The 23408-nt window shown below is 53.7% G+C and overlaps 1 protein-coding gene across 1 annotated transcript; it reads left to right on the forward strand.

Moving 5' to 3' along the window:
* Nucleotides 1-5077: 5077 nt before the first annotated feature.
* Nucleotides 5078-19941, forward strand: UNC119B (unc-119 lipid binding chaperone B). The gene is made up of 5 exons (XM_055147195.1): nt 5078-5358; nt 9906-10019; nt 13534-13642; nt 13780-13952; nt 16746-19941. The coding sequence occupies exons 1-5, from the start codon at nt 5115-5117 to the stop codon at nt 16856-16858; spliced, it is 753 nt and encodes a 250-aa protein (XP_055003170.1). The 5' UTR covers nt 5078-5114; the 3' UTR covers nt 16859-19941.
* Nucleotides 19942-23408: the final 3467 nt, after the last annotated feature.

The following is a 23408-nucleotide window of genomic DNA, read 5'->3' on the forward strand; positions in this document are numbered from 1 at the left end:
CTCCTGGCTCTGCACTCAGGAATTACTCCTGGCGTTGCTCAGGGGACCATATGGGATGCTGGGAATCGAACCGGGGGGGTCGGCCGAGTGCAAGGCAAACGCCCTACCCGCTGTGCTATTGCTCCAGCCCCGAGATGCTATTTGTTTTTTAGGTCATACCTGGTGGTGCTTAGGGCTTACATCTGGCCTTGTGCTCAGGGATCACTCTTGGCAGTGTCAGGGACTGACCAGGGTCATCTGAGTATAAAACAAGGACCTTGGTCCCTGTACTATTTCTCTGGCCTCACTGTATCGCTATCACTGCCATCGTCATCCCGTTGCTCATCGATTTGTTTGAGCGGGCACCAGTAACGTCTCATTGTGAGACTTGTTACTGTTTTTGTTACTGTTTTATCGAATATGCCACAGGTAGCTTGCCGGGCTCTCCAAGAGAGACAGAGGAATCGAATCCGGGTTGGCCGCGTGCAAGGCAAATGCCCTACCCGCTGTGCTCTCGCTCCTGTCTCTCTGGCCCCATGAAATACTATTTACTTATTTGCAGAGCCAGAAATTGAGCCCATTTCTCAGCATGCAAGGCATGTGCATTGACTGAGCCACATTTATCTGTTTTCAGTTTTGGAGTCACAACCTTGGTGCTCAACGATCACTGAAGAGTCTTAATTTTTATCGCCACTCAGGACCCTGTACATTCCAATCATGTGCTCTGCCGCTTATGCCTCAGCCTTAGCACCCGTTATACACTGTTCCATTTTTTTTTGTTTTAAAAAGGAATCTTTTGAGTGGCCAGAGAGAGACCTCCATGGACGGAGTGCATGCTTTGCATGTAGGAAGCAGGGTTTGATCCCCAGCATCATATGCTGTCCATGAATACCGCTAGAAATAATTCCCAAAACCCAGGGCATCATCAGATGTGGCCCCCAAACCAAAAATAAAGATCAAGGGGCCAGAGAGATAGTATAATACACTGGCCTTGTGGACAGCCAGCCAGGTTTGATACCCAGCACACCAAATAGTCTTGCCAGGAATGGTCCCTGAGCACAGCCAGGAGTAAGCCCTGATAGCCAGGCGTGGCCCACCCTCCCGCTCAAATAGATGAAAAGGAGCCTTTGAGTATAGATAAAGCTGAGTGATAAGGTTATAATTCTCTCCAACTTTGTGATAGGAGAAATGCATAAATGCATATTTTGAAATAGGAGGGCAAGAGGAATAACTCAGCGGACTAGGGCATAAGCGTTGCTTGCCAGAGGGCTTGATCTCTAACATTGTAGTTTCGCTAGTACAAAGGAGGGAGTAGCCCCTGAACAAATATATTGGATTTTTTATTACAATATATAATTGTTTACTCTCAAATTATACTGGGATACGGGGTCAGGAGTCTATGTCAGTGTTGGAGCACTTGCATGTTGAGGCCATGGATATGGCCCTCGGCACCTCAAAAATACACATGCAGGGCCGGAGGGATTGTACAGGTGGGAGGGCGTTTGCTTTGCATGTGACTGATCTGGGTTTGATCCCTCTCATCCCATATGGTCTCCTGAACCTGCCAGGAGCGATTCCTAAGCACAGAAGCAGGAGTAAGCCCTGAGCATCGCCAGATGTGGCCTCAAAGCAAAATAAATAATTTTTCTAAAGACACATACAGGGGCTGGAGCGATAGTACAGTGGGGAGGGTGTTTGCCCTGCACACGCTGACCAGGGTTCGATTCCCAGCATCCCATATGGTCCCCCTGAGCACCACAAAGAATAATTCCTGAGTATATGAGCCAGGAGTAAACCCTGTGCATCACTGGGTGTGACCTAAGAAGCAAAAAAAAAAAAAAGACATGCATGGATACAAAATTTGAGAACTCATTGCTTTCCCTATCCTAATCTCAGGAAAATTATAGGTAGCAGCCTAATTTCATATGTAGGCCTGTGTGTTATATAGATACGTATAGAAACCTACATAAACACATTTGCATATAGTACGTACACACATGCACAATTGTTTCTTCAGAATTCTGTTAAGGAATCAGTATATGCAATTTAAAAAATTTAGACCTACAGCTCTCAATTAGGCCATAAGAATTTTCATTCACTAGTCTGGTGTGGTAGAACTTTGGAATGTGCCAGAAATCATTTTTGGAAACTGGTTAGATATAAATAACCAATATGTGGGTTTTTTTTTTAAAAAAAAAAAAAACAGTCCCTCGACCAGTCTAAGAAAAAGTGGCTTGGGTTCTAGGGAAATTACTAGTTCCAAACCACATGGCATGCCTGCAATCCCAACCACAGTTCGGCTGTTCCCCCACATGCCACCTTTAGGTCAGGAGGCAGGAAGGAGGACTTGCTAGACTGCAGGAAAAAACCCTCAGATAACTTGCTTACTTTGGCCGTACCAGCCCCAGGCCCCACCTGCCTGACCTGATTTGAGGCAGACTGCCTGGCTACTCTGGGACTGCCCTGGAAAACAGCCACTGTCAAATATCTCACAGCAAGGCCAACAGCCAGCTGACAGAGGGACTTACAGAGCACTGACGTGGGCTAAAAGGGGCCCAGCCTGTCTACTCGTCTTCCCCTGGGAAGTCTAGCCCCAGGAAACCCTGGCCGGCTACCATTTAATGCAGTAAGTCGGAATCTTTCCTGCAAGCAGGTTGTTCAGATGTGTACTTTCTGTGACTGGTTGTTTAGGGGTTACTATGCCCACACCCAGAGGTGATCTGGGGACAAGGGCCTTAGGGATGGTGATAGTTTGGTAGAGCACTGCCCCATTGGTCAGCCTCTGGTACTTTAAAAAAAAAAAAAAGGCCAGAATCTCTCCCTTTTATCCACAGTTAATATGGTGTGCTGGAGATCAAATCCAGGTCAGGTGCATGTAAGACAAGTGCCTCACCCACTGTATTACATCTTCAGGCCCTCCTTTCTTTAAATAAATGGAAGTTGTATTCATTCACTCTATGCCCCCAACAAACAATACATCTTTGAGCTATCTCCATGCTAGAATATGTGGATGGAGCTCATTCTTTTTAGCTGCATGACATAAATGGAAGCAACTATAATTTATTACAATACTTAAGTGCTACAAATGGTCCTGCAGTAAACATCTTTCTGCAGGCAAGTCAGCCAAACTCCTGGATGTGGAATTGCAGGTAAATAGGCTCATCAATTTGTCATCATTCCTAGAAAATATAGTAGTTCAGGTAACCTTTTTGGAGGAGGGGGTGGATTTGGGGTCATACTCAGCAATGCTCAGGGGTTACTCCTGACTGCATTCAGGAATTAACGACTGGCATTGCTTCGGGGACCATATGGGATGCCAGGGATCAAACTCAGGTTGGCTATGTGCAAGGCAAAGCCCTATTCGCTGTACTGTTTCTCCAGCCACAGGTCTAGATAACTTTTTTTTCCGCTTTTTGGGTCACACCCAGCGAAGCATGGGTTACTCCTGGCTCTGCACTCAGGAATTACCTCTAGCAGTGCTCAAGGGACCATATGGGATGCTGGGAATCGAACCTCAGTCGGCTGCGTGCAAGCAAACGCCCTACCCGCTGTGCTATTTCTCCAGCCCCTCTAGATAACTCTTTTTTTTTTTTTTTTTGCTTTTTGGATCACACCCAGCAATGCACAGGGGCTATGCTATTCCTGCCTCTGCACTCAGGAATTACCCATGGCGGTGCTCAGGGGACCATATGGGATGCTGGGAATCGAACCTGGGTCGGCTGCATGCAAGGCAAACGTCCTACCCGCTGTGCTATTTCTCCAGCCCCTCTAGATAACTCTTAATACTGATCCAGTCTGGTCTGAGAAGAGAGGTTCAGCGAACAAGTAAGTATGGAGAACGTCTACCCTATAAATCACAGCTGCATAACTGAGGTCCTGGAAAGTCTTCAGTAATTACTCCAGTAGTATTTTTTTTTTAAAAAATACACATTTGTGAAGGGAAAGACATTCTTTGTACACATTTATTAAAATTTCCATGAGCAGGTGGTGCTCCCAGAGTTCATCTCTCAAAGTCCGGGCAGCATTTAGACAGGAATCTGGGCACCTACTGCGCCAGCACAGTGCAACTGAGAGGTAGTGAGGCCTGGATTTTGTCCAGGAACCAGGATAGGGCTGTCAGCCCCTCCCAGATCCAGCGACCCAGCAAGACTGGACATAAATCTTGAGGTTGGCCATGGGGGTGTGGAGTTGCACTTTAAGTCTGGTTGAGTTAATGTCAGATGTAACACCACTTTGTACCACCCCCAACTCCTCCCATTGATGAAATCATTATATTCAGAGGCTACTGCAGATGTCCCTGCTTCCCACTCTCCCCCCAGCCCCCACTGGCTGGTACTTGGTAGCGCTTTGGCCCTACCTCGGAAACAGTAGTCAGCAGTCTGGTCTGTCTTCATTCGTGCTTAAAAGGCTGGTGGAGGGGGAGAGGCACAATGATTAATGCAACTCGGTCTTGCAGACCCATCCCTGCCCCCATATCCATATTGCCGCTGGTGGCTCAGCCCCACGTCTCCAAAACCTAGCGGGGGGTCAGGAAAGGCGTTCATTCTGCGTGTGTGTGTGTGTGTGTGTGTGTGTGTGTGTGTGTGTGTAGCGGTGGAGGGGGTGTACCTGGCGGTGCTCAGCGGTGACTCCGACACTGTGCTCAGGGATCACTCCTGGCGGGGTTCAGGGGTCAAACCGCGTGCAAGGCAAACACCTTACCCGCTGGACCACGGGTCCGGCCCCTTTAAAAAAAAACAAAACAAAAAAAACGTTTTCTCAAGATGCCTTTTCACAGTTGATATAGAAAGTCGTTTGACCGTACGGGATATTTTCAAAACATCTGGGGTGACGTGGGTAGACTGACGTGAGAATCTGAAGGGTTCTAGCACCTCAGTCACCCACTCACCACCAGGCTGGACCAATGCCCGTGAAAGGGCAGCGCCGCCGCTCGGCCCGCAGGCCCCGCCCCGCCCGCCCCGCCGCCTCGCAGGCCCCGCCCCGCCCGGCCCTCAGGCCCCGCCCTGCCGCCTCGTAGGCCCCGTCCCGCAGGCCCCGCCCCTCCCGCCTAGAAGGCCCCGCCCCTCCTCCGGCCCCGCCCCCGCTCTCCATAGTTACGGCGCTGTGGAGGCGGCGGCCATCTTGGCGGCGGCGCGATGAACGGGCCGAACCCGAAGGCTGTGGCCGCGGGATCGGCGCCCGGGCCCCGGGGGCTGGTGGCTGGCAAGGAGGAGAAGAAGAAGGCGGGCGGCGGCGTCCTGAACCGGCTCAAGGGGCGGCGGCAGGCGCCCCACCTCGCGGCCGACGACGGCGTCGGGGCCGCCGTCACGGAGCAGGAGCTGCTGACCCTGGACACCATCCGGCCCGAGCACGTCCTGCGCCTCAGCCGGGTCACCGAGAGTGAGTGCCGGCCGGCGCGGGGGGCGCCGACCCCAGGCCGCGGCCCGGCCCCCGCCCGCTTTCCCCGCGGCCCCTCCCCCCTTCGCGGCGCGCGGCGCGGGGCGGGGCCGGGGGCGCCGCCGGCCGGGGGTCCCGGGCGCGGCGCGGGCCGGCGGGCGCAGGGTCGGGACCTGGTTCTTGCCGGCGTCTCGTGCCCGCGTGAAACCGGACTGGGGGAACTTTGGAACGGGGGCCGCAGCGGGGCGGGCGTTTGCCGCGTGCGCGGCCGACCCGGGGTCGATCCCGGGCTCCCCCCCCCCCCCCGCCCGCCGGGCCCCCCGCCCCCCCCCGAGCACCGCCAGGAGAGATTCCTGAGCGCAGAGCCAGGAGGAACCCCTGAGCATCGCCGGGTTGACTCATTTAAAAAAAAAAAAATTGGACCGGAGCTTCAGTTGTTGTACACCGTCTGAAACTTGAATCCCGCTTCTGACAGTTGTTTTGGCGGTTGGGAATTGGGTGGGGGGTGGGGATGGCGAGGAGGTAGCGGCAGGGGCTGGACCGAGGGCTCTGCACCCCGGGGCGCAGCTCCTGTGAAGCCCGCTCCCCTCCCTGCCCCCCAGTTTGTGTTAGAAATGCCTGCCTGCCTTTCTTTCTTTCTTTCTTTCTTTCTTTCTTTCTTTCTTTCTTTCTTTCTTTCTTTCTTTCTTTCTTTCTTTCTTTCTTTCTTTCTTTCTTTCTTTCTTTTCGCTTTTTGGGTCACACCCGGCGATGCACAGGGGTTACTCCTGGCTCTGCACTCAGGAATTACTCCTGGCGGTGCTCAGGGGACCCTATGGGATGCTGGAAATCGAACCCGGGTCGGCCCCGTGCAAGGCAAACGCCCTCCCCGCTGTGCGATCGCTCCAGCCCCTAGAAATGCGTTTCTTGCGTAAAATGCGACCTGTCCCTCCCTTTTCATTGGTAGAAGCAAGTATGGGAAGAAGACAGAGAAGTCTGTTGGGCACCCACCCTGGGGACCCTGATGGTCCCGGCCAAACCCTGACTTGACCCTTTTACCTTGCCCCCCTCCCCCGCTGCCCCCCCACCCCCGAAAGTGTGCAGTCACCTGGTTGGTACCTGTTTGCCCTGCCCATTCCCTTCCATGCCCTTCAGAACTGGCACGGGAGGCTGTTCCCTCCCCCCCGCCCCCACTGTGCTGAATGATGTTGGCAGCCTGCCACCCTCCAGCCCCTAGCAGTACCTGGACACTGGTGGCCTGGTGGCAGCTTAGTAGGAGTTGGGGGCGGGGGTGCTGTATCTTGGTGTCCAGCTTCTGTGAAAGGGGAATTCCGTGTCCTAAAGCAGTTTGGACTGGGACCTAGTCGCAGGTGGGTGAGCCAGGTGTCCTTCAGGTTTCCTCCAAAGGGACTGGCCGCCCTTTGCACGCCCCGTCCTCCCCGAGGAAGATGTCACACTTCAGCGTCACGGAAACGTGGTGGCCAAGCTGCTTCTGTCCTTACCCGTTTCCTTTGGGGTCTAGCAGTACAGGGGGGCTGTGGCCCCATGTGAGGTCTTACACGTGTGGCTTACACGTGAGGTCTTGGGGTTGATTCCCGGCACCACATACGCACGCACGCACGCACGCACATGGATTTATAAATAAGAGGGTCCAGAAGTGCCCAGCGCCTGGCCTGCGTAACCGTTCTCCTGGTCTCAGGGCTGAGTGGCCACTGGAATGTCTGGCCCGGAGAGCCATTCTCTGTGGGCAGGCGGGCCCTGGAATTTGGGACCGTGACTGTCCTACCTGTGCAGCTGTTTGGAGAAGGACACAGTTCCGAGCTTGGGGACTGAGTTTTGTCACTCTTCTTAAAATCTGTTCCATTCAGCAAGGTGTTTTGTGTATTCTAATAGGGGTCACCCCAGCAGTGCTGGGGGTGGGGGACACTAGGGAGCGATGCCCAGTGCTCTGGTTGGGCCTGATGGTTCAGCGTTTGATCCTGCTGGGTCTGTACCTGGTGTTGCTCAGGGATCCGTGTGGTACCTGGGATCGAACTCAAGGCCTAGTGCGTGCTAGGAAGATGCTCCTTTAGCACTTACTCTATTTCCTTGGCCCGTACAGATAATACTCTGTGTGTGTGTGTGTGTGTGTGTGTGTGTGTGTGTGTGTGTGTGTGTGTAGGTTTGGGCCACACGCTGAGGTGCTCAGGAGTGACCCCTGGGAGTGGTTGGGGGACCTTGATGTGGTGTTGGGATTCCAGCTGGGCTCAGCGACAAGGCAAGTGTCTTAATTCCTGTACTGCCTCTGTCTTGGGCCTCACATCTTCTACAGGTGCAAAACCCAATCTCAGGGGCCAGAGTGAAAGGACAGTGGGTAGGGTGCTTGCCTTATACAGGGCCAACACGGGTTCAATCGCTGGCACTCCCTACGGACCCCCCTCCCCGAGCCCCATCAGGAGTGACCTATGAACACTGCCAGGTGTGGCCCCAAAATGAAAACAAAAAGCCAAAACCCAATCTCAGTCTTGCTTGGAATCTCAGAGTAATCAGCAACTCTTCAGTTTGCCTCTTACTGTAGAAATGACTTACTGAGACATGGAACAAGTGACCCAGGTTTGGTGATCTGGGATGAAGAGTTGAGGAGAAGTTGCTGGGTCAGGGTCGCTGAGGGAGCAGGAAGTTGATCATTTTGATCAGCTCCCCGTGGCCAGTCTGCCCCTCTCCCCGTGTCTCCGGAGCCCACCGCCTTGTTATGGTGTACAGCCCCCATGCTAGAAACGACTGAGAAAGAGAATATCTGTGACATATGTCTGTACAGAATCTGTCACTTCACTGAAGTACAGTCATGTTCACTCACTTGTATATTGCCTGCAGCTGCAGAGCTAAATAGCCTACAGAGATTTGTGTGGCTGCAAAGCCTAAATCATTAATATTCTGACCCTTTACGGAAACAGTTTGCTGGTCTCTGCTTTTTGCTATTGGCAGTTGGTGAAGAACACATTTCTAACCACTGAATCAGCAGAAAGTTTTATTTATTTCTGTATTGAATTGCATGAAGGACCGAGCAGTATTTGGGCCCTCAGTGTTCCCTGACGCTTCAGTGCTCTGGCCTAGTGGACTGGGGCCTCCAGGGCTGTACCCAGCAGTGCTGGGGGACACCATGTGGTGCCGGGGCTTGAACTTTGGCCTTGTACAGGCCTGGAATGTGCTCTACCCTTTGGGTCCCCAGCATAAACCTTCTAAAGTAGATTTCTCTGGGGGGGGGCGGTGGTGGTTGGGTCATTCGTGGTGGCTCTCAGGGCTACTCCAGGCTCTGTGCTTGGGGTCACTCCCAGCCATTCTCGGGGACCATATGGTGCCAGGGATGGAACCTGGGTCAGTTGCATGCAAGGTACCCTTATACTATCTGTTCCCTCTTAAGTAAGTTTGACCTTGCAATATCCAAGTTGATAAATTACAAAAGTACTCTTGGCTCAGTACTCAGAGGTTGCTCTTAGTAGTACTCAAGGAGCATAAAGGCTGGGGAATGAACCTACACCTTTGGCATACAACACATGCGCTTACACTGTAGTGACATACAGTAGATAGGGTGCTTGCCTTGCATGTGGCTAACCCTGGCCTGATCTCAGGGACCATATAGGGTCCCCTGAGCCTGCCAGGAAGTGATCCCTGAGTGCCCTGAGCACTGCTGGGTGTGACCCCCCCCTCCGATGCCCACCAAAAAGCATGTACATTGGCCGTTTGTACTCTCTGACTCTTTTTCAGCCCTCAGTCATCTGCTCAGCTCTGTACAGCATTTTTGAGATTTTCTATAGGAAATACTTGGGGGAGGGGGTTGTGGAGAGGGGAGGAGAGGGATATACCTGGTGATGCTCAGGGGTTACTCCTGGCTGTGCACTCAGGGATCACACTTGGCGGTGCTCAGGGGAGACTGCATTGGGGATGCCAGGGATTGAATGTGGGTCAGCTGCATGCAAGGCAAACACCTTCCCCGCTGTACTATTGCTCTGGCCTCTGTTTTCTATTTAAAACTCTAAAAAGATAATCTTTATCCAAACCTAGTATATGTTTTTAAAAACCTTTCTTAAATCACTGATTCTCTCCGTACAGTGTTTGCTTACAGCATTAGAGGAAGGGAGTAGGAAGAGAACTGCAGGTGCTGGGGGCGTGCTCTGCATTTGGGAAATGCAAAGGTTTGATGTATAGCATAGCAGGGCCATCAGGTGTGGCTTCTCTCACAAAAACAGTAGTGAAAACACTGGATGAAGCTTTTTTTTTTTTTTTTTTTTTTTTTTGGTTTTTGGGTCACACCTGGCGATGCACAGGGGTTACTCCTGGCTCTGCACTCAGGAATTACTCCTGGCGATGCTCAGGGGACCATATGGGATGCTGGGATTTGAACCCGGGTCGGCCGCATGCAAGGCAAACGCCCTACCCGCTGTGCTATCACTCCAGCCCCATGGATGAAGCTTTAAGATGATGTTTTAAAGGAATATGTAAGGAAATTAAACCTGTTTGCCTCCAAATTTTAGAAATAAGGGATAAGAATAGTTCAGAGGGATTAACATCACTGGTCTTGCTCTCATTTGCAGATTATTTATGTAAACCCGAAGACAATATCTACAGTATTGATTTTACCCGCTTCAAAATTCGAGATTTGGAGACCGGGACAGTGCTTTTTGAGATCGCCAAACCTTGTGCTTCAGGTAGGTCTCTGTATTGTAGCTATCACTTGACATATGAAACAAAAGGCCTTTTTTTTTTTTTTTTTTGCCCCTGGTGGGGAATTTCTTCAGTGATGATGGGGGCCACCAGAACCATGCCAGCATTGCTCAGGAGGCAAAGTGGTGCCAGGCATTAAACATGGGCCTTTGTGCATGCCCGGCACATGCTCTAGCCATCTCTAGCCATCTCACCCACCAGAAAAGTTCTCTAAAGCTCCGATGTGGGACCGGAGAGGTAGCACAGTGCACAGGGCGTCTGCCTTGCACGCTGCTGACCAGACACCCCAGATGGTCTCCCAAGCTCACCACGAGTGATCTCTGCGCATAGGGCCAGAAGTAAGATCAGAGCACTGCCAGGTGTGGCCCCAAAACAAAACCAAAAAAAGGCTCAACTGTGCTCCGGTGCAACCTTTGGCCCACTTGTGGGAGCTGAAGAGCATGCCAGGGAGAAGCTGTGCCCGTTGGACCTCTGCTTGCTGCTTGTCACTGTGTCCGCATCTTCCAGTGGATTTCTGCTCACGTCATCCTCACAGCTCTGGGAGGGGCGCCTCCCATTTCATGGAACGGGAAACTCAGACCCAGAATAGTGTGGATTTTTTTTTTCCCCTAAGGTCCTGTGTACTTGACATCCTTTTTGGTTACTGTGGTGACAGGGATTAAACTCAGGGTTAAACTCACACCTGCACAGCAAGCGCTCGAGCCCTAAGCCCTATCTACCAGACATTCGCTTTTCTTTTCAATATGGAGTCACCATATTGACTCCATTTAGGGAAGGAATTCTTTGTTTTTCTGTTTGTTTTTTGGGCTGCTTGGCAGTGTTCAAGGCTAAATCTGTCTCTGTGCCCAGGGATCACTGCTGGTAGGCTTGAGGGACCATCTAGGGTGCGGGATATTGGACCCAGGTCAGCCACGTGCGAGGCCGCTGAACTGCCGCTCCATTCCCAGGAAAGGAATTCTTGAAATTAAACAGTAACGAGGAGCGATAGTTCAGCAGGTAGGGCGCTAGCCTTGCACGCACTAACTTGGGTTTGAAACCCAGCATCCTATCCTAGCACTATTGGGAGAAATTCCTGATTGCAGAGCCAGAAGTAACCCCTGAGCATCGTTGGTTGTGACCCAAAAAATGGGTTTGGGTGGGGGTTGGGGGAAGCCAGTAATGAGGAAAGTTCACCTATTTGGGGATCCTTTCCAGGATTCTCCAGAAAGGTAACACGATGGGCCTGACCATGAGGCATTCACCTGCCTCCTTACTCCCCTTCCTGTAAATCGTGCCTCAGAGCCTGGTTTGGATTTCTATTTCTACCATCTTCTACGTGAACAGAAAGCCCAGACCTATGAACTCATTTCCGTGGGGCTCCTTAAATTAGCCTTGAATAGAGCCTTCCTGTGCTGTGGCGCAGTGCAGGGTGATTTCATTTCTGGCACCGGGAGAGACCTTCAGAGCCGGTGACTGGAGACCTAGCACCCCCTGGAGTTAGATCCCAGAACACCAGCCCTGCCCTCCCTTCAGAGTGTCCGTCTGTGGTCTGATTCACGTCTAAGAAAGCGCCAGTAATTTGGTTAATTTAGGTATTAGTTTCTCAGAGAGGTCCAGAGACCTTCCTGAGAGAATGTCTCACTGCAGATTCATGGTCACAGTCTAGAGCAAACCAAATCGCCGGAAGACTCGGTCTTGTGGGCACTCACTGTCTTGGGAAGTCCATGCCAGCTGACTTCCTGAGACTGGGGCATTCATATCCCTCAGCCACGTGTTCCAGTACTAAAGCTCAGGAGGACCCCCAGGGATACTTTGGGTGTATGTTTTTATTTGGGGGCCACATCTGGTGGTGCTCAGGGCCTAGTCCTGGCTCTGTGCTTGAGGATGAGGCTGGGCCCCTTGCATGCGCTCAGTCCTCTAGCCGGCTCTCCCGCCCGACACCAGTGGGTTTGTAGTAGACTCCGAGTAGACACGCAGGACAAAAACTGAGCTGTGGGAAGTGCGTTTACAGATACTGTGTCTCTCGATTTTTGTCCTGTTCAGTCCTTCCCCTCAAGGGTTCTGATTCAGTAGAATGTGTGAAATCACACCCTGCACAAGCACTTGTCATAGTTGATGGGGATCTCTGAATGTGTCCTTGAGCCATGTCTGGAGCCTCTGGGTAGGAGTTCCTGTTGGGTCTGATTGTCAGGCAGAGGTGTTAGTTACTGAAAGAAAACTACTGATTTCTTGTTCTGTTTTGTTTTGGGGCCACACCCAGCATGATTAGGGATTATGCCTGGCTCTGTGCTCAGGGATCACTCCTTGGTGTTTGGGGATCATATGGGATGCTGGGAATTGAGCCTGGGTTGGCTGCAATTCAAGGCAAGTGACCCATGCTGCTGTACTATCATTCTGGCCCCTAAAAGAGAATTCTTATTTTAGGTCATTCTTAGAGAGAATACCCTTGCTGCACCCTGGGGGCTTCGAGAGGGGACTGACTGCTTGTTTACTTTAGAATGGTTCTCTAATTCATGTTATAAATCTTTCATCACCTGATTCAGGAATGGACTAGACCAGAGACTTTGCGGACCCTCACTCAGGTCCCAAATATTGGTTCATTGTCCATCTGCCTCACCCTTTCCCACATGGTCAGAGCTGGGCCGTCTGTGGCCGGAAATAGGTACCAGTCCCAGGAAGCTCAATACCCAGGTCAGTGTCTTCCATGGAAATACTAGAATTGGGAGCCTGGGATGTGTCTCAAGTGGTTTAGGCCCCCAGCACTGCATGACCCCTTGAGCACTTCCGGGCAGTGGCCTGATGGCCCCTGAAGACCTCAGCAAGTGACTCTGGACCTCCGGAGCTTCTTTGGGAGCGAACCTCACAACTAACAACAGCAAATTAATTTGTAAAGATTTTACTTTGCTGCATGTCCAATCAGAAATTTTGCATCTTTAAACTCACCGCCTTGGGCTTACTGGGCAAGTTCTCTAGATCGCTGAGACTCTTAGATTTTTGAAAGAGCCCGTGAACTGGCTTTGGTCTGTGTACTTCCTCTGGCTAGTAGCTGACACTCCAGCAGTGGACCTTATCTCTTTAATACAGCCCTCCTCGGGGACCTCGTGCACAGTTTTTGTTTCAGGTGGCCCTCAAGGTGATCCATGCCACCATTTCTACAGGACCTGCATCACGTGAACCTGGCTTCGACTCCCGGCACTCAGTTCCTGTTTCAGGGACTGTAGGTCTATTGTTAATCTCTCTGAGCTGGAGCTGCTGCTTCTTGATCTCTAAAATGGAGAAATAGAAACACCTTTGAGGGCATTTGCCAGAACTCTGCAGCGTCCAGCACAAAGTAAAGATTGGCCCTCCCACTCTCGATGGCCGCACTTGATTTATTCTGTACTGCTAGAATTTACTCTGGGACCTCACGCTTGTAAGGCATGCATGCTCCTTCCAGGCTTGAGCCCTGGACGGGTGTCAGTGCTCTTGCTGTTTTGTTGGACGGACTAATGGTGCCCCCACTGTGCTTGCTCTTTTCAGACCAAGAGAGTGAGGAGGAGGAAGGCGGGGAGGTGGACGTCAGTGCTGGACGCTTTGTTCGCTATCAGTTCACACCGGCATTTCTCCGCCTCAGGACCGTTGGGGCCACGTGAGTTGGGGCATATCCTGGTGGTGGAGCATTCTGCTTGTTGCCAGGGAAGAATGTTCTGGATGGGGCTTGGGCTTGGCTCTCAGGGTTTGGCTCACTTTCAAACAAAGTAAGGCACACTGAGATTTCTCTTGCAGGGTGGAGTTCACAGTGGGAGACCGGCCAGTGTCCAACTTCCGGATGATTGAACGACACTATTTCCGGGAACACTTGCTGAAAAATTTTGACTTTGATTTTGGCTTCTGCATCCCCAGCAGTAGGAACACTTGTGAACATATCTATGAGTTTCCCCAGCTTTCTGAGGATGTCAGTATGTATCCCCTTTACTGCCTTTTGGGGTCTGGGGCTGGAAGGAGTGAACCTTTAAATTTTTTTTTTTTTTTTGGATCACACCCGGCGATGCACAGGGGTTACTCCTGGCTCTGCACTCAGGAATTACCCCTGGCGGTGCTCAGGGGACCATATGGGATGCTGGGAATCGAACCCGGGTCGGCCGCGTGCAAGGCAAACGCCCTACCCGCTGTGCTATTGCTCCAGCCCCCTCAGTTCTTCATTTTGCAGAGGAGGGAAAGGGTGACAAGAAACCTGGTTGGCCGTTTGACCTCAGGCTTCTTTTGTGTACTGTTTTCTGTTCTGCTCTGTTTAGATGCAACAGCAAAGGTTTCAGTTATCCAGGCCAACCCCTTCAGTTGCTCTCAGGAAAGGGAGGAGGGGGCTGTGACAGTTTCTAGGACACTGGATAAAGCACCTCTCTTATCCATTATTAGGGACAGGGCTCTTCTACAGGGTGCAGGTCATTGGCAACATCCTTTGTGTGTCTGTGTGTGGTTTGTTTTTCAGAGGGGGGTGGTGAGCCACAGTGTATTTTTATTTAGCTTGGGTCACACCTGGTGGTGCTCAGGACTTACTCCTGGCTCTGTGCTCAGCGATCACTCCTGGGGGCTTGCGAACCATATGGGGTGCCAGGAACTAAACCTGGGTCAGCTACGTTCGGGCAGATGCCTTCCCTGCTGTACCGTCACTCTGGCCCCTCAGCATTTTCTGTTAGCCTGGAGTGAAACTGGGAGCGGAGCAGAGGCCCTCCTGTGTGCCCTGTTTACAGGTAGAACGTTGAGGAGATCAGCTCTGCTGTGGAGCTGAGTGATGAGGACGCAGTGCCCCTGAGCAGTAAGAACACCGATCTCCAAACTTTTAGCTTATTTGGTTACAGGAAAAGTTAGAGACTGGCAGGCTAAAACATGACATGTTGTATCATGTCATTTATTGCCAGTATCACATTTTCAGCCCAGGCTGAGCACAGGGGTGCAGAACACAGTCAGGTGCTACGAAAATACTATCTAAATAAAACTATCAAGGAGCACTGTGAGGAGCACCAGCAGGAAAGGCTTGGGTGTGCCAGGAGAGGGACTCAGAGTGAGAGCAGCGTCTGGGATCTAGGCCCAGACTTTGGTTGGTCTAGCCCGCCCACACTGGCCCCCTGTGGAGGGTCTGGAGCAGTCGTACAGCGGGTTGGGCGCTGCTTTGCATGTTGCCCACCAGATCCCGCAGCATCCCATAGGATCCCCTGAGAACTTCCAGGAGTCATCCTGAGTGCAGAGTCAAGAGTGAGCCCTAGGCTTGGCTGGGTGTGGCCCCAAGCAAAAACAAACAGAAAATCCCTGGGACAGTGAGGAAAGGAGTGAGATGGGGCTTAGTTGGGCTACGGGGAATGATGTACGCAGACTAGCCCAGCCCCTTCCAGTGATCATCCTGAGTACCGGGTATTGTCTCTCGTGGCCGTGCATGCGTGTGGTGAGAGGAGGAGAGCGTCTCTGTGGCGTCTCACTCCGCTCTGCACCCCTGTGCTCAGCCGGGGCTGGAAATGTGATACTGGCAAGAACAGGTTATGTATAACCTGTCAAGGGTTTTTTTTTCCTTTTTGGGTCATACCTCGAGATGCACAGGGGTTCCTCCTGGCTCATGCACTCAGGAATTACTCCTGGCGGTGCTCGGGGGACCATATGGGATGCGGGAATTCCAGGTTGGCCGAGTGCAAGGCAAAACACCTACCCACTGCGCTATCACTCCAGCCCCAACCTGTCAAGTTTTAACCTGCCATTACTTTTCCTTTAACCAAACAAACTGAAAGAGTGTGAGAGTTTGGAGATCAGTATTCTGGCTATCAGGTCGCTACAAGTAATTTTGTCCTACAAGGGTTCAGAGAACTTTAGATAATCAACTTTATCTTCTAAGAACTGTGGTCAGGGGCCAGAGCGATAGCACAGTGGTCATTAGCCTTGTACGCGGCCGACCTGTGTTCGATCCCTGGCATCCCATATGGTCCCCCGAGCACCGCTAGGATTATGTCCTGAGTGCAGAGCCGGGAGTAACCAGTGACCCCTGAGCATCGCCAGGTGTGACCCAAAAAGCGGGGGGGGGGAAAAAAAAAAAGGAACTGCTGAGCAATAGCATTTTTCAGAGCACTTGCTATCGCCTCTAGTCATTAACTCAAAGCTCATCAGATGATAAAACTAACATCGTTATGAATAAAGATAATAACTGTCCTATTGGGTTTCCAGTGTGGTTAGAGGTCTGGGCACTTTCCTGAACACACGAAGGAAGGCCGATCCCTTCATTCGGGATCCCCAGACAAGTGGGCAGACTCCTTTGCAAGTGACCCAGGGCCATCTCTGGAATGGCCACCTGGCCCTGGTGCCCTGTACTTGGGGACACTAAGAGTTCCTTTGGCTTCCAGGGCTCCCAGTCTCCTGAATTAGAATGAAATGCCTAGAGACCAGGACATGCCAGAAATATGGAGCACATGGGTAATTGAGGTCCATGTTGGCCAGGGGGACACACCTGTTCCCAGGTCCCCGAGACACCAGGCTGGGATGAGCACCCGGTGCCTGGCGGCGGGTAGGCAGCGAGGGTGTGAGTCAGGCCCGGTTCTCCCAGCCCCCTGTGTCTGGGCCTCGTCGTTGTGGCAGTGCAGCCTCCCCTTTGCGAAGGGGGTGACTTGGGCGTTGTAGAAGGTTGCAGAGTGTCGTCCTCCCGCCCCCCACCCCCCTCCCCTGAGCCCACGGGCCAGTCTCAGCGCGTGTCTTTTCTTTTCCCTGACTTGCAGTTCGGCTGATGATCGAAAATCCGTATGAAACCCGTTCTGACAGCTTCTACTTTGTGGACAACAAGCTAATAATGCACAACAAGGCTGATTACGCCTATAATGGAGGCCAGTAGTCGCGCGGGAGTGGACCGGGGCAGTGCTCTGCTGGGGCCCGTGGGCCTGGCACACAGAGGTGATTGAGCGGCTGTTGGTCAATACACATGTGGAACCTGGCGCCAGGAAGCCAAGGCTGGGTGGCAGTTTCCTGTGTGCCAAGAGAGGTGCCAAGCCGTGCTGTGTTTTCTTCCCCAGTATTTCTTCCTCCCTCTCCCCCGCCCCCGCCCCTTAGGTTGCAGAGGCACCTGTAGTGCCTGGAGTAAAAGATTAGGATTAGGCATCCTGCAATCCCGATGGAAAAGGAAACTTGACTCTCACGTAGTTCTAGCTGCCTGTCGGCCGCCCTGCCGAGCCTGGCTCTCTCCAGGCGGAGTGGTGCCGCAGCCGTGCAGTGCCTCCGGGTGCCGAGGGTTGCAGCTAGGAAGGCCTCTCCCAGGCACCTCCCGCTCTCACTGCCAGCCTTGCCGCGGGCACGGCCTGCCCTCAGCCTGTGCATCGCCTGAACCACCCGGAAGGGGACTTGACCGGGGCGCGGGGAGGAGCGGAGTGGGCCCGGGAGCTGAGTGCCTGGGGGGCAGGCTGCCAGAAGGAAAGAGGCATTTTAGGGAGAGGCCGGCTGGTCAGTCTGACTTCTGCGACCCTCAGCCAGGCGTGGCTTTGGCCTGGCAGTGCCTTCCTGGTCTCGTCGTGGAGACACACGGGCTGGCTCTGCGGCTCCTGGCTTCGGGACACAGTGTGGGCTCCACCTCCCGCCCGGCCGGAGCCGGCCTGCCGGTGCTGGGCCCTGGAATTCCTCAGGCTGTGTTAAGGGAGGGTCCGTCAGGTGGCAGCGGTGTTCCCAGTGTAATGCGTGGCCAGACTTCCGAGAGTGGTGACGGGCGCCGGGGCTCCCCCGCCTCCCTGGGCCAGGGCGCTGCCGACGCGGGATGGGGTTTCTGTGCCGGGCCGAGACCGGAGCCGAGGCTCTTTGTGGGCGTTTGCCTCTCCGAGTCCTTGTCGATCGGGGAGTGCTCCTGTTTGCTTTCTGGCTGAAGTAGTTCCTGGCTCCATCCCGGCAGGTGGGACCTACGGACTGAAACTCGGTTCCTTCGCATGCTCCCTGTGGGCGGGTGGTTCGCAAAGGGGCGCAGTGGCTGAGGTGCCCTCAGAGCCGTGCTCTCCGGTGGGCTCCCCCACATGCCCTGGGCCATCCTGGGGAGCCCTGGGCGCCTCTGCGGCTGCAGCTCACTCAGGGCGGATGGCCCAAGGCCTCAGCCCCTGGCCCAGGGCTGCTGCAGGTGGCGGCTGTGGCCAGGGTTTGGAATTGCGCGAGAGGATCAGAGGAGCCCCTGGGAGGTGGGCAGTGGTCTCTGGGAGGGTCCGAGTGAAGGAAAGAGCTGCCTGCAGAGGGCCTGAGGAGGGGGGGGAAAGAAGAGTCCCCGCTGCCTTCCCGACCTGTCCGCATCCCTGAGTGCGAGAGCCCGTGAGAGGGGCCAGGCTGGGCCCGGGCTGGGCCCGCACTTAGCCCTGCGTGCTGCCGGGATGGAGATCGGCTCCCCCCACCCTTGGCCCCAGACCCTGCTGCCTTAAGTGTGGCTCTGTCCCTGCCTCCGGGGACAGAAACAGGCAGCACTGCCTCCTCTGCCTGTTTCTCCCGGGGCTGCCCTGACTTCTCTGTGTCGCGTCAGCTGGGCCAGAGTGAGTCTGCTGTTCAGTTCTGTGGTGTGGCCCTGTCGCTGGCCGGAGCTCCGCCCAGCAGTGTGCGGGGTTGTGTGTTGTGGGAGCGGGCACGTCCGTAGCCGGCGGGCCCCTCTGTTTGCAGGGCAGCTGGTGTTCTCTTTCCCCCTGCTCACGGTCTCCGTGGAAACCCGGTCGAGGCCGAGTGCGTGCTTGGTGCCCACAGGACAGAGTTGTCATCTTCTGGGCCCAGAAGCCTGGCGGTCGGTATGTGGGGCTCTGGGTCTCATTTCTAGCAACTCAGGGACTCTTAAGAGGCATTACCACTCTGGGATGCTACCCAGGGGGTCTGAAACTCCCCGGGCTATTGTGCCTGAAGTGGGGAGGGAAGTAGAAGTCAGATTTCCGCCAAAATAGCTGAACCAATTGGAACAGAATGAGGCTGCCTTGGCATTAAGGAAGCAGGACCGTTGAGTGCCTCTCCCCGTGGGACGTGCACGGGAGGGACAGGCTGCCCATGAGGAGCCCGTCCATCTGCCAGAGCCAGCGGCTGTCAGGCAGCAGCTCCTGCACGGAGCCTATTCCGAGAGTGGCAGGCCCGCCTAGTACCCCCGCCCTGCTCCTGCCCCTCTGCCTCGAGCCCGTCGAGAGTGTGCCCCTCTTCCTGTGACGCCTTCGGGCTCCCCTGCTCTCTGCTTTCCCAAAGAAGAGCCAGGCTGACTCCCGGCTGCTCTAGAGAGTAAACAGGATATACCTGACGTCGTTTCTGGTCCAAAGAGGCAGTACTTTCCCGTGTGCCAGCTCACCGGAAGCCGCCCAGGTGTGGGCCCTCTGGTTCCCAAGCCCGGGCAGTGATTAGGGGACCTTGGGGTGACTCATCGCCTAGTAATTCTGGACAGTCTCTCATTCTCCCAGGTCAGCTCATTGCTGGGCTGGGTTGCACGAGCTGTGTCCGGAGTACAATTGGGGGGATTCCTGCCTAGTGTCCCCCAGCTACTGTGTTCTGTGTACAGCCACTTTCTCCTGGTGGCCGTTGTCACCAGGACGCCACTGAGGCTTGGGATTTGGGACAGGCTTGGGAAGAATGACAGCACAGACGCCAGGAAACGTGGATGTGTGCTGCAGGGGTCGGAGCATCATCGTGTGACTCACCGTGTTCCGTGTTCTAGAACATCCAGCCCTGGGAAGGATCTGGTGGAGGGAGTCATCCTTGCCTCACAAAGGATTATGTAAAGTCATTGAACTTGTGAAAGTGTATTTTTCCCCTGTAAATCTATTTTTCACAGAGTATAAAAAAGTCAATGACCTGATCTATCCTTTCTCTCTCCTCTTCACCTGAGATTCTCATTCCAGTTTGTATTGTGTTTATGTCCAAAGTTCATAGGTGACATATTTGTATAAAATGTTATTTTGCCACAAGAGACTAATAAAAATTTTCACAGTATGGATGCCTTCTCTCGTCTCCTGAGTTTACCTCTCGTCTTGCGGGGGCTGCGGGGTGCAGGTACAGGGTGGACATGGCTCTGGATTTGTTTTTCGTTTTCGGTGTTTGGACTACTGCCGGGGTTGTTCTTGGCTCTGTTTAGGAATGACCCTGGCAGTGCTCAGAGAACCATATATAGGGCCAGGGATTAAAATTGGGTCAGCGGGATACAAGTCAGGAGCCTTAACCCTCTCTGTTACCTGTCTCGCACCAACTCGGCTTCTTTACCAGGCCCTTCTGGAAACGGTCTGGTGAGTAGGGCACTAGTTTCTAGGGTAACTGTGGAACAGCATTGAGCTTTAGGTTAAATTCTTTGACTTAAAGAGTTCAGAAAATTATTCCTAGGACTGTGGAGATACCTTCAAGGACTGGGGTGCCTGCTTAGCGTGCGGAAGGCCCAGGTGATCCCTGGCCCTCTGTGGTCTTTCCAAGCACTGCAGGAAGTGACCCCTGAGCACTGCTCTGGGAGTAGCTTTTGTACATCATCAGGTGTGACCCTGAAACCAAGAAGAAAAACTGCATCTAGACTTACGATATGCATATGTGTTACGTATACACCTTTGTCTGTGTATACACTTTATATCTGTATCTAAAACTTCAGTGTGTTGAGGTGTGCTTTATCAGCAGCGACATTTACCTGTGTAAGGGTACAAGTTCAGTGAGTTTTCTCAAATGTACACGAGTCTTACTACTCCAGTCACAGTCATGGCAGTAGGACATTGTCCTGCCCCCAGAAAGTCCCTTGAGTTTCTTGCGTTTGCAGCCAGTTAACTCCCTCTACCCCAGCCCCTTACAACCTCTGATTTCTGTCTGTAGCGGAACTTTTGCATGCCTTTAAAATAAAACATTTGGGGGCTGGAGCGATATCACAGCGGGGAGAGCGTTTGCCTTGCACGCGGCCGACCCGGGTTCAATTCCCAGCATCCCATATGGTCCCTTGAGCACTGCCAGGAGTAATTCCTGAGCACAGAGCCAGGAGTAACCCCTGTGCATCGCCAGGTATGACGGTAAGTACCAGGAGGATTACTCCACAGCTTAGAAGCCGGCCTCAATGCTAGGGGAAAAGGCAGCTCAGATAGAGAAGGGAACACCAAGTAAAGGGTGCTGGGAGGGCCCACTCGGGATGGGAGATGTGGCTGAAAGTAGACTATAGACCAAACATGATGGCCACTTAGTACCTCTACTGGAAACCACAACACCCAAAAGGAGAGAGAGAGCAAAAGGGAATGCCCTGCCGCAGAGGCGGGGTAGGGTGGGAGTGGTTGGAGGGATGTTGGGACCTTTGGTGGTGGAGAATGGGCACTGGTGGAGGGATGGGTACTCAGCCATTTTGTGACTGAGATGCAAGCACAGAAGTTCGTAAGTGTAACTACCTCACGGTGATTCACTAATAAACATTAAAAAATAAAACATTTGTATTTAAGGTTACAATAAAGTTTTCTGGGGGAGGGGGAGGGGTCAAAAATAGTGTTTAGTGTTCAGAGGCCCAGTGCCCCTCTCAAGGATTTTTGGCCAACTAGGCAGGCAGTTCAACCCTAGGGCCTAAGATTGTGCTGCTGCTTGGACCCTGGGGTGCTCCAGGGTCACCAGGGCCATAGTCAAGGGTGCTCACAGGCCTCCAGGGTTGCACCCAGTGATGCTCAGGGGAGGACCAAACCAGGGTCTCCCTCAGGCGCCTTAACCCCTTAACCCTCCACCCCCATCAACAAGTTTTTATTACAAAACGTTTTTCTTTTTTTGGAGGAGGGTTGGTTTGGGGGCCACATCCATCTGTGCTCAGAGCTTACTCCTGGCTCTCTTGCAGGTCACTTTCTGGCAGTGTTTGGGGGCCCTCGTGAGGTTGGGGTCAGCTGTGTGCGAGGCAAGTGCCTAACCCCAGCTGTGTCTCTCAGTTCTGCTGCATTTCTTTGTAAAGCTGACATTTAACTTTGCTGCCTCTTTTTTTGACTGGCCTCTAGGAAGTAGAGCAAGGTCTTGGAAGAAGGAATTGTGAGTATGTGGTCAGTGCAGGGTACAGACGCCTGGTGGTGTTATTGGGGGTGGGGTGGGAAGCCACTGGAAAGGTGAACGGTTTCCCCGAGGTGGAAAGAGATTTGGAGGATGGGAACCTTTGCAGACTGGGAAAATACCCGCACCTGGGGCAGGGTGAAAGCGTTCTGCGTGTCAGAGCCAAGGGCCAAATGCATGGCTTTAGGGACGGACCAATATATCCTCTCCCCGGGGGATAGGGGACTCTGCCCCTCTTGGGAGTGAGACAGATGGGACTATAGTGGAATCAGGGGAGCAGCCGCCACACCCCAACTTCACAACTTCCCCACAACTTCCCAGGGAAAGAAATCTGTCAGGCCAAATAGTTCCTAACTATTGAGGACCAGAATCAGAATCAGACCCTTTGTCTACACTCTGGGATCTCCCAGACTAATGGGGGCACGGGCTAAAGGTGGGATGGGAAGATGGCTAGGGAAGGTTGGACCTGCGGCCAGGGAGAAGATGGGGGAAGCCATGGAAAGCCTTGGGTGTTTATTTTTCTTTTAATTTAAAAATAATTTAATTCTGGGATTGGAGCAATAGTACAGCTGGTAGGGCGTTTACCTTGCACACGGCCGACCCGGGTTCGATTCCCAGCATCCCATAGGGTCCCCTGAGCACTGCCAGGAGTGATTCCTGAGTGCAAAGCCAGGAGTCAGCCCTGAGCATCGTCGGGTGTGACCCAAACCCCCCCCCAAAAAAAAATTTATTCTTTTGGCGGTGGAGAGAGACACAGCTGACTGTTCAGGGCGCACTCCTGGTTCTGAGCTCAAGGATCATTCCTGGTGGTGCCCGGGGGCCCATATGCGATGCTACGGATGGCACACAGGATGGCACATGATGCTAGGGAGTGTGCATTACCCGCTCTCCTCTCTCCAGCGGCTCCCAAGGCCACGGGTTTGACGGGGAGAGCCAGGGCAAGAACGACTAGTGGCAAGAGCGCTTGGAGCGTCCTGGGAGACTTAAACGACTGGCCGTGGGGCGGGAAGAGAGTCCTGTGGGCGGGAGGCGGGGCCGGAGGTGGAGGGGCGGGATTTAGAGGTGGGAGCTGGGCCTGAGGTGACAGTCAGGGGGCGGGGCCTTCGGAAGGCGGGGCTTGTAGGCAGGAGGCGGGGCCGGGGGCAGGAGGCGGGGCCGGGGGCAGGAGGCGGGGCCGGGATCGGAAGCTGAAGGCGGGAGGCGGGGCCAGGGACAGGAGGCGGGGCTGGAGTCGGGAGCTGTAGGCAGAAGGTGGGGCTGGAGTCCCGGGCCTGGAGGCTGGAGGCGGGGCCCGGAGGCGAGACCAGAGGGTGGAGGCGGGGTTTGGGGCGGGCCCGGGGTGGAGGCGGGGCCTGGAGGCAGAGGGCGGGGCCGAGTCTGAGGCGGGTCTTGGGCGGGGCCGGGGGCGGGGAGGGGCGTGG

This window comes from Sorex araneus, chromosome 9 (assembly GCF_027595985.1).
Source record: "Sorex araneus isolate mSorAra2 chromosome 9, mSorAra2.pri, whole genome shotgun sequence".
Classification (NCBI taxonomy): Eukaryota; Metazoa; Chordata; class Mammalia; order Eulipotyphla; family Soricidae; genus Sorex; species Sorex araneus.